This window comes from Lepidochelys kempii, chromosome 19 (genome assembly GCF_965140265.1).
Source record: "Lepidochelys kempii isolate rLepKem1 chromosome 19, rLepKem1.hap2, whole genome shotgun sequence".
Taxonomy (NCBI): Eukaryota; Metazoa; Chordata; order Testudines; family Cheloniidae; genus Lepidochelys; species Lepidochelys kempii.
Window position 1 is genome coordinate 12,763,563 of NC_133274.1, and position 13,681 is coordinate 12,777,243.

The 13,681-nt window shown below is 41.8% G+C and overlaps 1 protein-coding gene across 5 annotated transcripts in view; it reads right to left on the reverse strand.

The window, feature by feature from the left end:
- LOC140900544 (lethal(3)malignant brain tumor-like protein 4) overlaps nt 1-13,681 on the reverse strand; it is an 84,328-nt gene that overhangs the window by 51,939 nt on the left and 18,708 nt on the right. For all 5 annotated transcript variants that reach the window (XR_012155660.1, XM_073317979.1, XM_073317981.1 and 2 more), the window contains 5 exons: nt 10,310-10,472; nt 9,267-9,381; nt 7,971-8,142; nt 5,098-5,155; nt 891-979 (listed from right to left, as the gene is read on the reverse strand). Coding sequence is in view for 4 of the 5 variants with exons in the window: in XM_073317979.1 (XP_073174080.1) it covers nt 891-979; nt 5,098-5,155; nt 7,971-8,142; nt 9,267-9,381; nt 10,310-10,472 (597 nt within the window). In the remaining variant the exon portion in view is untranslated. The remainder of the gene's footprint in view (nt 1-890; nt 980-5,097; nt 5,156-7,970; nt 8,143-9,266; nt 9,382-10,309; nt 10,473-13,681) is intronic.

A 13,681-nucleotide genomic window follows, 5' to 3' on the forward strand; every position in this document is an offset into this window, starting at 1 on the left:
CTGAATTGGGACAAAAAGTCAAAATTCTCGAAAATTTTCACAAACCAAAAATCCAAAAGTATTTTTTGTTCGGGTCAAGCAAAACATTTCATTCTGATTTTGACTGCTTTTTATTTATTTATTCAAATTGAATTAACTAACTTTTAAAATATGTCTGTCTGAACCAAAAATCTGCAATTTTGTATTTATTAAGTGTCAAAATGGAACACTTCTACAACTTCAAAACCTTTTATCCCTACAAATGTTTTTGAACTGTAAATTTGTTGAAACCAACTCTTTCCCACAAAAAGTTTGTTATGATTAAATGGCATTTTTAAATAAAAAAATGTTGAGTCAAAAAACTGCTGACCAGCTTTATTCATTTTACAGGTAGGGAAAATGAGGCAGGGGAGGTTGCATGACTTGTTCAATCTGCAGCTGTGGGGCTCTATTCTTGACTCGTTGCGTGTCCTTGGGAAAGCTACGTAACACCTCTCTGTATCTCAGTTTTCCCATCTGTAAAGTGAAAGTGGGGATAACAATGCTTGCTCCCTTTTGCAAAGGACTGAGAGATCTACAAATGAAGAGTGCTTTAAGTGCAAAATATTATTATTGCAATGCAGCAAAAATCAGCAGGACAGCTGGAAATAGAACACAGGAGTCCTAACAAGTCCCCTCCCTCTAACCACCAGAACACACAGCCTCCATAGAAGATGCATAGCGGGGTTTTTTTATACCACTTACGGTGCTAGAAGTCAACATTTTTTATGCTACCTGCTTATAGCAACCCAAGCACTACTTGCAACTAGTGGTGTCAGGGAAGTCTCCAACTCTGGCACCAAAGGGTTAATTATGAGGTGACGCTGAATTAGAATTATCGAAGCAGAGAAAGCATCCAAGGGGCTACCAACCTCTTTGAACAATTTGAGGGGAGCAGCTGGCATCCGTTCCTCTTCCAAGTAAGAAACCCAGTTCCATACCGTCTTCTTTCCAGGAACAACTGAATAATCAAAAACAAAAAGAGATAACATTTATCTCATGGAGGAGAGAATGCTGAATGGAAAGCAGCCATCTCCTCCCATTCCTTCCCACTCACTGAACGGCCACGATTACCATCTGGAGCAGATCCAGATGCCAGCCCAGCCCTCCTTGAATGCTTAAAGATTAGGTAAAAAGAGCCTCGGAGGAGCTCAAAGCTCAGTCAGGGAGCCAAACACAGCTGGTGACTGCTATCCCCATCACTTTTAATTGCTGGTGAACTACACTCAGAAGCTACCCACCTTGAGGAAAATACAACCCTCAGGCAATATTTTGACTGTATCTATTTTTCATTAGAAAAAAATATGTTAAATTATATGCCAATTAGTTATGGCACACAGGCTGCTGGCAAGTTGCCACTGGAATGCTGGTGCTGCAAAACTTGGACAGTCCTAGAACGGGAACTTCAGAAGGAGGAAAAAAATTTCTCCACCCAATATCTCAGAGCATGAATAAGGGGTGGGGCTCAAACTAAAAACAGCACAGGAAAGGCATACAACAGCAGCTGAAAATAAACCCACAATGAATCAAATGAAAAACCAAACAAACTTTTGTTTAGGAAACATTAGTACATGGATAGTGAATACGATCACAAAGCAGGTGTCTGGATTCAGGCAAGCAGAACCACACTAACAAAGAAGAAAAAGTTACCCATTTAAAATGTATTAAAAATTACCCCAAATTATCTATAAATATCTCCCTTCGAGTATATAATAAATCTCTAAACCCATCACCTGCAAAGTCTGTAAACAATTCCCTATTTATTTACATTACATCTTCTATTCAGAATTTGCTGCATATAGATGTGATCCAAAGCTCATTGAAATCAATGGGAAAAGACTCCTATTGACTTCAATGGGCTTTGGATCAGGCCCACGCTTTCTAGGTTCTTATATTGTGCCCAGAACGGAGGCGAGAGCCTGTAATATCCCATCTGATAACTGCAGAGGGTGAATGTACAAAAAGTGAATAGTTGCCTTCACCGGGGGAAGGAGACCCTGAGGTAAGTGGGGAAGTGGGATAAGAGGAGGAAGCACGAGCAGGAGCGCGTGAGAGGGGAGGGCTCCTGCCTCATACTGAGAAAGAGGGACGATCAGCGGGTTATCTCAAGTGCCTATACACAAATGCAAGAAGCCTGGGAAACAAGCAGGGAGAACTGGAAGTCCTGGCAAAGTCAAGGAATTATGACGTGATTGGAACAACAGAGACTTGGTTGGATAACTCACAAGACTGGAGTACTGCCATGGATGGATATAAACTGTTCAGGAAGGACAGGCAGGGCAGAAAAAGTGGGGGAGTTGCACTGTGTGTAAGAGAGCAGTATGACTGCTCAGAGCTCAAGTATGAAACTGCAGAAAAACCTGAGAGTCTCTGGATTAAGTTTAGAAATGTGAGCAACAAGGGTGATGTCGTGGTGGGAGTCTACTATAGACCACCGGACCAGGGGGATGAGGTGGACGAAGCTTTCTACCGGCAACTCGCAGAAGTTACTAGATCGCACGCTCTGGTTCTCATGGGAGACTTCAATCACCCTGATATCTGCTGGGAGAGCAATACAGCAGTGCACAGACAATCCAGGAAGTTTTTGGAAAATGTAGGGGACAATTTCCTGGTGCAAGTGCTGGAGGAACCAACTAGGGGCAGAGCTCTTCTTGACCTGCTGCTCACAAACCAGGAAGAATTAGTAGGGGAAGCAAAAGTGGATGGGAACCTGGGAGGCAGTGACCATGAGATGGTCCAGTTCAGGATCCTGACACAAGGAAGAAAGGAAAGCAGCAGAATACGGACCCTGGACTTCAGAAAAGCAGACTTTGGCTCCCTCAGGGAACTGATGGGCAAGATCCCCTGGGAGAATAACATGAGGGGAAAAGGAGTCCAGGAGAGCTGGCTGTATTTTAAAGAATCCTTATTGAGGTTACAAGGACAAACCATCCCGATGTGTAGAAAGAATAGTAAATATGGCAGGCAACCAGCTTGGCTTAACAGTGAAATCCTTGCTGATCTTAAATACAAAAAAGAAGCTTACAAGAAGTGGAAGATTGGACAAATGACCAGGGATGAGTATAAAAATATTCCTCGGGCATGCAGGAGTGAAATCAGGATGGCCAAATCACACCTGGAGTTGCAGCTAGCAAGAGATGTTAAGAGTAACAAGAAGGGTTTCTTCAGGTATGTTAGCAACAAGAAGAAAGTCAAGGAAAGTGTGGGCCCCTTACTGAATGAGGGAGGCAACCTAGTGACAGAGGATGTGGAAAAAGCTAATGTATTCAATGCTTTTTTTGCCTCTGTCTTCACGAACAAGGTCAGCTCCCAGACTGCTGCACTGGGCAGCACAGCATGGGGAGGAGGTGACCAGCCCTCTGTGGAGAAAGAAGTGGTTCGGGACTATTTAGAAAAGCTGGACGTGCACAAGTCCATGGGGCTGGATGCGTTGCATCCGAGAGTGCTAAAGGAGTTGGCGGATGTGATTGCAGAGCCATTGGCCATTATCTTTGAAAACTCATGGCGATCGGGGGAAGTCCCAGACGACTGGAAAAAAGCTAATGTAGTGCCCATCTTTAAAAAAGGTAAGAAGGAGGATCCTGGGTACTACAGGCCAGTCAGCCTCACCTCCGTCCCTGGAAAAATCATGGAGCAGGTCCTCAAGGAATCAATTCTGAAGCACTTAGAGGAGAGGAAAGTGATCAGGAACAGTCAGCATGGATTCACCAAGGGCAAGTCATGCCTGACTAATCTAATTGCCTTCTATGATGAGATAACTGGCTCTGTGGATGAAGGGAAAGCAGTGGACGTGTTGTTCCTTGACTTTAGCAAAGCTTTTGACACGGTCTCCCACAGTATTCTTGCCAGCAAGTTAAAGAAGGATGGGCTGGATGAATGGACTATAAGGTGGATACAAAGCTGGCTAGATTGTCGGGCTCAACGGGTAGTGATCAATGGCTCCATGTCTAGTTGGCAGCCGGTATCAAGTGGAGTGCCCCAAGGGTTCGTCTTGGGGCTGGTTTTGTTCAAGATCTTCATAAATGATCTGGAGGATGGTGTGGATTGCACCCTCAGCAAGTTTGCAGAAGACACGAAACTGGGAGGAGAGGTAGATATGCTGGATGATAGGGATAGGATACAGAGGGACCTAGACAAACTGGAGGATTGGGCCAAAAGAAATCTGATGAGGTTCAACAAGGACAAGTGCAGAGTCCTGCACTTAGGACGGAAGAATCCCATGCACCGCTACAGACTAGGAACCGAATAGCTCAGCAGCAGTTCTGCAGAAAAGGACCTAGGGGTTACAGTGGACAAGCTGCTGGATATGAGTCAACAGTGTGCCCTTGTTGCCAGAAAGGGCAATGGCATTTTGGGATGTATAAGTAGGGGCATTGCCAGCAGATTGAGGGACGTGATCGTTCCCTTCTATTCGACATTGGTGAGGCCTCATCTGAAGTACTGTGTCCAGTTTTGGGCTCCACACTACAAGAAGGATGTGGAAAAATTGGAAAGAGTCCAGCAGAGGGCAACAAAAATGATTAGGGGACTGGAACACATGACTTATGAGGCGAGGCTGAGGGAACTGGGGATGTTTAGTCTGCGGAAGAGAAGAATGAGGGGGGATTTGATAGCTGCTTTCAACTACCTGAAAGAGGGTTCCAAAGAGGATGGCTCTAGACTGTTCTCAGTGGTAGCAGATGTCAGAACAAGGAGTAATGGTCTCAAGTTGCAGTGGGGGAGATTTAGGTTGGATATTAGGAAAAACTTTTTCACTAGGAGGGTGGTGAAACACTGGAATGCATTACCTAGGGAGGTGGTGGAATCTCCTTCCTTAGATGTTTTTAAGGTCAGGCTTGACAAAGCTCTGGCTGGGATGATTTAGTTGGGGATTGGTCCTGCTTTGAGCATGGGGTTGGACTAGATGATCTCCTGAGGTCCCTTCCAACCCTGATATTCTATGATTCTAACAAAGGTAATTATTACTCTGAATGTGTAAAGGGCTCCACTGAGCTTGTTTTTTCTGTTTACTATGATCCATCTTGTAACAGCTGGTAAAGTTTGCAAAGAATAAGAAAAGAGACTATGAGCTCAGCTCACCTTGTTTTAGAGGTTTAGTATTTCTGCGGCTTTTCATATTATTTGATTTATTCTTCTCCTAAACACAGATATGATTAAAAAAAAAGTTTAGCCATATTGTTGTCTCTCCCCGAGTGGTCATTTCACAATGCAGGTATGATAAAGATGTAACATGTTACTAACAGAAATATTCTTCTTAAATCAAACCTGTGAGTGCATTACAGTAATAGTAAGATCTTACATATTCAGCTACTTTTACCCTAAAGGATCGCAAAGTGCTCTACAAATTGTTTCCACCATAGATAGACTCATAGATATTCAGGTCAGAAGGGACCATTATGATCATCTAGTCTGACCTGCACAATGCAGGCCACCAAATCTCACCCACCCACTCCTGCAATAAACCTCTCACCTATGTCTGAGCTATTGAAGCCCTCAAATCATGCTTTAAAGACTTCAAGGTGCAGAGAATCCTCCAGTAAGTGGCCCATGCCCCATGCTACAGAGGAAGGCGAAAACCCCCCAGGGCTTCTGCCAATCTGCCCTGGGGAAAAATTCCTTCCCGACCCCATATATGGCAATCAGCTGAACCCTGAGCATGTGGGCAAGATTCACGAGCCAGACACCCAGGAAAGAATTCTCTGTAGTAATTCAGATCCCATCACATCTAACATTCATCACAGGCCATTGGGCCTATTTACCATGAATAGTTAAAGATCAATTAATTGCCAAAATTATGTTATCCCATCATACCATCTCCTTCATAAACGTATCGAGTTTAATCTTGAAGCCAGATAAGTCTTTTGCCCCCACTGCTTCCCTTGGAAGGCTGTTCCAGAACTTCATTCCTCTGATGGTTAGAAACCTCCGTCTAATTTCAAGTCTAAACTTCCTCATGGCCAGTTTATATCCATTTGTTCTTGTGTCCATATTGGTACTGAGCTTAAATAGTTCCTCTCCCACTCTGGTATTTATCCCTCTGATATATTTATAGAGAGCAATCATATCTCCCCTCAGCCTTCTTTTGATTAGGCTAAACAAGCTAAGCTCCTTGAGTCTCCTTTCATAAGACAAGTTTTCCATTCCTTGGATCATCCTAGTAGCCCTTCTCTGTACCTGTTCCAGTTTGAATTCATCCTTCTTAAACATGGGAGACCAGAATCATCAAAGATCATTTAAGTAAGTCACCATGGTGTAGTAAAAACTGAACTCTCTAGTGTAGTGGATTGGATTCATTGTCTGCACTGCAGGATTTGCAGCAGTAAGCAACTTTATTACTATGCTACACATTAGATTCACACAAATTTGTTTTGTGGGTAAAAAACCACTTCTTCAGTGGCATCTGAAGAAGTGGTTTTTTACCCACGAAAGCTTGTGCCCAAATAAATCTGTTAGTCTTTAAGGTGCCACTGGACTCCTTGTTGTTTTTGTGGATACAGACTAACATGGCTACCCCCTGATACTTGACACAAATTTGTGTCCATCTGTGCTAGTGCGTGGATACATAGAAAGGATATTTCACCAGCCATTGAAGGAAACAGAAGTTCTGAGTAACTGCTGTCACAAAAAGACACCCCTAGAAACTATATTTTGTCTTTAAATATCACAGATTATGTCCAATAACTTGTAAACTACAAGGAAGGAATGTTAACATCGTGTTAGTTCACCCAGGGTTCACTTCTTGAAGCAAAGCAAGAAAGGCAAAATTTGAAAATCAGAGCCAAAATATGTCCCATGCCCTTTAAAAGTTTTTTTTTTTTTTTTTTTTTTTTTTTTTTAATGAGGGCAGGCGAAAAGAAAGGGAAAGATGGAAGAAGGAAAATAGTTTTGACATCTTGCATACAACCCCTCAGATAAAAGCTGAACAATGGGATGAATTAAACTGTATGCAACATAAGAAACTTCAGCCTGTGTCACCAGTAACTGCTCCAGCTGAGCTCAGTGTCACAAAACAAGCAAAACACATGAATATAAATAAAAATACTCTGATATGGCAGCCTGCATATCAAGTAGCGGAGTGGGGACCTTTCAAACAGAGGACAGTAGAGTTCTGATTTTATGAACACTGATCTTGTGAACGGCTTCTTTCCCTTGATCAGCAAGGTACAAGACTATGTATTTAAACAGCAAGCAGAGGTCACAAGCACTCAGAGGATGCGTGTATCGACCTTCCCATGCTCTGGTGAAAGTGCCTTTGTAACGGACAAGTCATGCCTCAGAAATGGTTTAGCAGTGTATTGAAGGACAAGAAGAAAACCATGTGGTACAACTCCTAAGTTTGAAAAGACTGAGGGATTTGATGGCAAAGAAGGGATACAATTTTCTCAAGCAAAAAATATCAGTGATTTATTTCACCTGTGACTACAGGCACACTACAGTTTTTTCAACACTGCTGGGGTATTTTTGTTTTCCTACTATTAGTCTCTAGATATTTGAATGCACAGAAAGGTCTGCAGATAGCACATCCAATGCATGTGTAACACTGAACTGAAATTCCACTGTCTGTTTCAAATGTTGATAGTAGAGTTTTCTGTAATGTGGCTTTAGATTGTACTCTTAGGTACAGGGACCTTGCCGTGTATGTATTTTTACGACTGTAAAGGACTCTGTACCTCTCTGGCACTAGATATGCAAATTATAGGTGTGAACAAATTATAGCCTAAAAACTCAATTGCGACTTCACGTCAGTTTTTCACCAACATAACTCCATTGATTTCAGTGGAGATATTTCCGATTTACACCAGTGTAATGAGGTCAGACTCAAGTCCGAAAGATTCATGGAGCCCACCAGTGTACATAGAATACACCCTTTGATTTGATTTTCTTTGTATATTGACAAGTAATCTTGTTTGTTACAATTCCATTCAATCAAAGTGCACGCCAATCTCGTTTACCTCATCATCATCTAAATTTTCGTCCTCATCCTCAGAATCCAGAAGAAGTTTCCTCTTCCTTCGGAGTCGCTTGAGGGGTCTGTCAGTCTCATTAACCTGGCAGCCAATGCTGACATTAAGGTTTCTACTGCTTATTCTGTTTCTGCAATCAGCTGGGATGTCTTTAGAGTCACTGCAAACAGCCACAATTTAAAATAAAAAAAACCTGTTCTATAACCAGTGTATGGATTGTGTGGAGGGCTTGGGCTGGCAAATAAGAAGTGAATTTAATATTTGTGGGAAGAGCCGGATTTTCTATCTATCTTAGATACTTATATATAGGTGAGGAAAGATTAGATTTTTATCAGTACATGTGTGAAAATATTGATTTCCTTGTACACATACAAATCAACTAAAAGATTTTTCATCGATAATAATCTAATGTACAGACAGAAAAGAAAGAAAAATGCTGCCTGAAACCTTATTAGAGTTTGCTTTAAGGATATTTACTATATTTATTTTGGTACGTGATGTTGACTGTGTTTTAACTGTTACAAAGCTTTAACTTTTTGAATCTCAGTGTCTGCTGTCATAAAATTATTATCTGAAACCCCTCTATAATTTTGTAGAACTTGGAAAATTTAAATAGATAAAAATCTAATAAAATGCTTAAAAATAAACATTGATATTACCTGTTGAAATTATAGAAATAAAATTCTGCCAATTCTACTTATATGGCCCTGTCACCCCAGTATCTGATCACCTCACAATCTTTAATGTATTTACCCTCACAACATCTCTGTAAGGTAGGAAAGTGCTATTATCTCTGTCTTACAGCTGGAGCACTGAGGCATAGAAGAACTAAGTGACTTGCTCTAGGTCACACAGGAAATCTGTGGCATAGCAGGGAGATGACCTGGGTCTCCCAAGTCCCAGTCTAATGCCCTAACCAACGGACCATCCTTCTTCATGGGAAATGTCAGATTGACAGGCCAGGAGGCTTAAATCCTGCATTTATCTCCTGAGCAGGTACAGCACACACAGTGGCAATGCAGCCAGACTTGAGCAGTTGAAACTAATTGACCTTTTTGCTGGCAATCTTGGCAGAGAGGCCAAAGACTGAGGTCCTAGAGAGCGAACTCTCTTCTCCTCTTTATAGATGGTACTTCAGGACAGGACCAGGGTGAGCAGTAGGCTTTGCACTGCTACTGCCAGTGCTGTGCTGATACCTGCTCTGTCGATCTATTGCTGTCACTGCAACACCTTCCACAGATGCTAAATTCTCATGAAACGGGAAAATAATGTGAGGTTTCTTACTTGTCTTGCTGCTGAGCACAGGTTCGAATACAAAACTTCCCATTCTCCAAGCAGTCCATTTGCCCACAGGTTTCACAGGCTGGGATGTCAGAACTAGGCACGTTGCCTTTGGGCTCTGCAGAAGAGGAACGAGGACAATGATTACAGAAAAAGTTGTAAAGTTTTTAAATGTATCACCTCTCAGTCTAATCCAAGGAGCTCTCCCAACGCCCTTTATAAACTTTCATTAACTAAGCCGCACACCCCCTTTAAGAGAGGTAATTATTATCTCTGATCTGGTATTTAAAGAGAGTGTTTTCTGCCATTAAAGACCAAATCACTCATATCTAAAGAAGTGATATTTTAATATTAGGGAAATTCATGCTCTCCTGTAAAGGTGTCAAAGAATTAAATCTCAAGGCTCTAACTAGGGTCCAGTTAGAAGACTTTTTTTTTTAAGTACCCCTATAGCTTTGAGACAAGTGCAAATATTGTTTGAAATTTTGTCAAAAGTGACTACATTTTTGGGGGGTGCTTGTACCATGCAAATGTGTTTTAAAAGTCAGTCTTTACATATATTTTTCATACTTCTTGAAAACCTCTATTAAGAGGCCCTGGAAAAGCCTTGTTATAGGTATCCCATTAAAAGTATCTGAAAATATGTCTATATAAATGGCTGTACGCTAGCCAGGAAAACACATGAGTTGACTACAACAAAACTGACGTACATAATGAGCATGATGATCCCAATATAACAATTTTACAGCCTGCCCTGATTTAGGTTTTTCCTAATGTAAGTTAAATCCTGATCTAATATCACATTAGAAAACACAAAGTCCATATTTCCAAAACTTAGCACCAAAGTAATGCACATTTTGTTCATCTATAACTAAGTAATTTTGTGCAGAAATTATGCGCTTGGGCATACATGTGGGCTGGGTGCAATCACCGCTCAGCTCATGCCAGCAAGCACTGTATTGCTACAGGAAACGCTTCTTAAAACATGTGGTTCCAGCATCCTATCAAGCTGTGTATTTGGTCCCTCAGCAGTGCACAAAGCTCACCTTCAGAATCAGTGCCAGAGGCAGCAGTCGTGTTGGTTGCACCAGGAGTGGAAGCACCAGGGTTAAGGCTGGCTATTCTGGCATTTATTGCTGGAGCCAAGAGAGTTTTTATGGCTTCTGCTTCAGTAATGATTTCTAAAGTTCCAAACTCACTTAAACGGAACTGCAGGTAACAAAAGAAAGAAAGGTTTCAGAGTAGCAGCCGTGTTAGTCTGTGAAAGCTCATGAAAGCTTATGCTCAAATAAATTGGTTAGTCTCCAAGGTGCCACAAGTCCTCTTTTTCTTTTTTAAAAGAAAGAAAGCAGTTAAAGAAGACAATCAAACTAAACAGCAGCAGATAGGTTTCAAAGTGGGAAAGATAGTGCATGAGATTCAGTATGCAAGCGGAGCTAGGACAAAAAGTGCTACTGGCAAGAGAAATTGCTTTCCATACAACACAGTGTCACAAAAAATCCTATTTTATCAAGAAATGCCTGTTCAGTGGTGATCTGCTTCAGTGTTAATACAGAAAAGCTACATTTATTCTTATGTGCTTCATAGTTTTTCCCTTTATGTAATTCAAACCTACAGCATTTCTAGCAAACAAACTGGAGCGACTTATATGTCCTCTGAAAGAGAGCAGTAACTTGGCCAAAATCCCTGTTGTGAGTTTTCAGGATTATCCTATGATGAATAAATGGACAATAATGTAGTTACCAAACAGTAGCAACCCACCTAAAAATCTTCTAGGAAGTAGGAACTGTTAAGAAAGAGGTTCCTTACCAGTAACTGCAGTTCTTTGGAGAGTATTACACACACCTGTAGGATGAGCCGCCTCTGCCCCCCGCACCCAACCAACCAACCTACCTCCTGCCCCGCTCCACCCCCCCACACACGCACCCTACCATATCTTTGAGCTTTGGGAACCTTCCATAAATGCAGCATCAGCAGGATTGCACACGTGGTCCTTCACAGCACTAAGTATTTTGAGTTAGAGTTATAAGGGGCCATGCAGTTCTCAATCCCATCAGTTCCTTCTACTAAACTCAAGAGTCTTCTGGCAAATGAACTTTACAGGAAGATGGGTGGCAACATTACTGGGTGGTAACTTCTCTTTCTTCAGGGTGGCCTCTGCAAAATCCTATTTGTAGAAGTCTAACAAATAGGAGAGATCCCTTCACTGGAATGGGGTACTGACCCAAAGGTGGATCAGAGAGTCTAGCTCACAGGGCTATATCAGAGTCTCCTCAGGACAGACTGGAGAGGAACATGACTATCCTTTCAACCTCAAGGTGTAAAGATTGGGCATGCAGAACAGCAGTCTGGATTCTTACAACTTTGGCTTCAAATGTCTGGGGCCCTAGTGGGGTGCTTGCTTGGTCCAAGCAGACACTGCTTTTCTAGCAAGTTCCTGCACAGCGCCAGTAAGCGCAGTCTATAAGTGGGTGTATGCAAAGATCGCCACAAGGAAGGAGGACTTTCTTATGATCTTGGAACAAAAACTAACTGCCATTCCCTCGGATCTCAATATCCTCTGCAATATGGAGATGGCTACCCAACAACAAGAGAAATAAACTACCAGAGGTCACTCACGCTAGCAGACTCTGTGGTAGAGTTTTCATTGACACTAGCATACAGATTGTATATAACTCCTTAAAAATCATAACAAATCTCCTCACCAAACCCAGTTCACAAAAGCACTAGCCCTGACTACTTAGGCCCACTGACAGAAGCATCATCTTCCTTCTCTCCTTCCCCCTTACTGTTCACAATATCGCTAACTCAGTTCCACCCATAGCTTATAAAAGCTCTCCCCAAAACCCTCTCCCCACTCGTTTGAGCTGCAGCCTGTGTTCCTCACAGCTTCCAAGATGCTGCACCAGAAGAAACATATTTCTGCCCCTGAATCCCAAAGTAACCAAGAGTATTATTTTTATTTAATTAAGAGCAAAGATAACCCACCTCAAACAAATGGTAATTATATATATGGGATTCTGGTGGGCTTTTCTATAGACATCTTTACATCAGTTTAACGAGGGAACTAACTCCTTCTTGAAATGGTGGAAGAACAGTAGTGGAATGGATGGAAGATATCACAGGCTGAGGGTTCCTCAGAAATGCATATAATAGTAACAGACTGGTGAGGCTCCGCATTGTGACCTTTTGTTCACAGTATCAGAGCTCTGGTGTCCCATTAAGCATCAGAGCTAACTACTGAAGGAAGCAAGGATATTAAAGCAGTCTTGTATTAAGGGACTAGATTCTTGAAGATAATGAGATATATAGAGCCTTTTAGATATAAAATCATCAACTCAAACCAGTAGTGACAGAACGCTGTTATGTTACCATCTGATGGCTCACCTGAGAGCACCTGTGTTGGCGGGGCTCAGTCCACTTTCCAGCGGACAAGTACTCTCATCAGAAAAAACCACCACCACCACCGGCGTCTTTGCTAGAAGTCTCTGAAGACTGAATGAGCCATGGAGTTGAACTCTACTCTTACTCCTAGAGGTTCCTTCTGATCAAGGACAAAGCACATGAGTATATGGGGTGGCTGATTCTGCTACTGCCTGCACTGTACCTGCTCTCTAGTTAAACAGAGGATTTCAATCTGCAGAGCTGCCAGTACAGCATATTCACTAATTCTAAAGTCACATGAAAATTTTTTAAAACATTCTCCTTAATAAGAGACAAAAGAAACGGAAATTACAAAAAACGTAACTGTGCTGTTTTCCTCTCCACATGCAAGAATTCTGACATACATGAGGGAGGGGGGGAAAAAAAGAGGCAAAAAATAAAAGGGAACTGGACAGTGAAATCAAAACAGAACCCTGTTATTTTGGATCATAATAGTGAGACGCACACCTGCGAGGCTAGTTAATAATGAACAACCTGGACATTTGTACCACACTCAGTCACTGTGGTACCTGAGAACTCATCTTTGTATTTGGTAATCCTGTATTTAAATGGTTCTGAATAAATCCCATCATGCTTTGTAGACAGTACACTGTTATTCCAGAATCAGTTAAATACAACCATCTCTGGGGAGGAATATAACTGCTATTTAAGAGAACACAGCAATGTTTCTCAAGAGGTTTTCTTTTAGGAAGTGAAGAATAATGTTTCCAAATGAAAGTACAGGGGAGTACAGGAGACAAGTTAGCCATTAGAAAGTAATTATCCAAACTGCAATTTGAACAAAACCCCAGGACTCCTAGGAACTCCATGAACTTGATTCTGTATTACTCAGGTTTTAGGTCAGTATAACTCCCATTGATTTCAGGTCTCATATGTTGATCAAAACACTTCAGATACACAGCGTCATGCATGCACTTATTCTTTTGACTTCTGTGGAGATACGCCATGGAAGAATTTGCTTCATAGACTGAAGT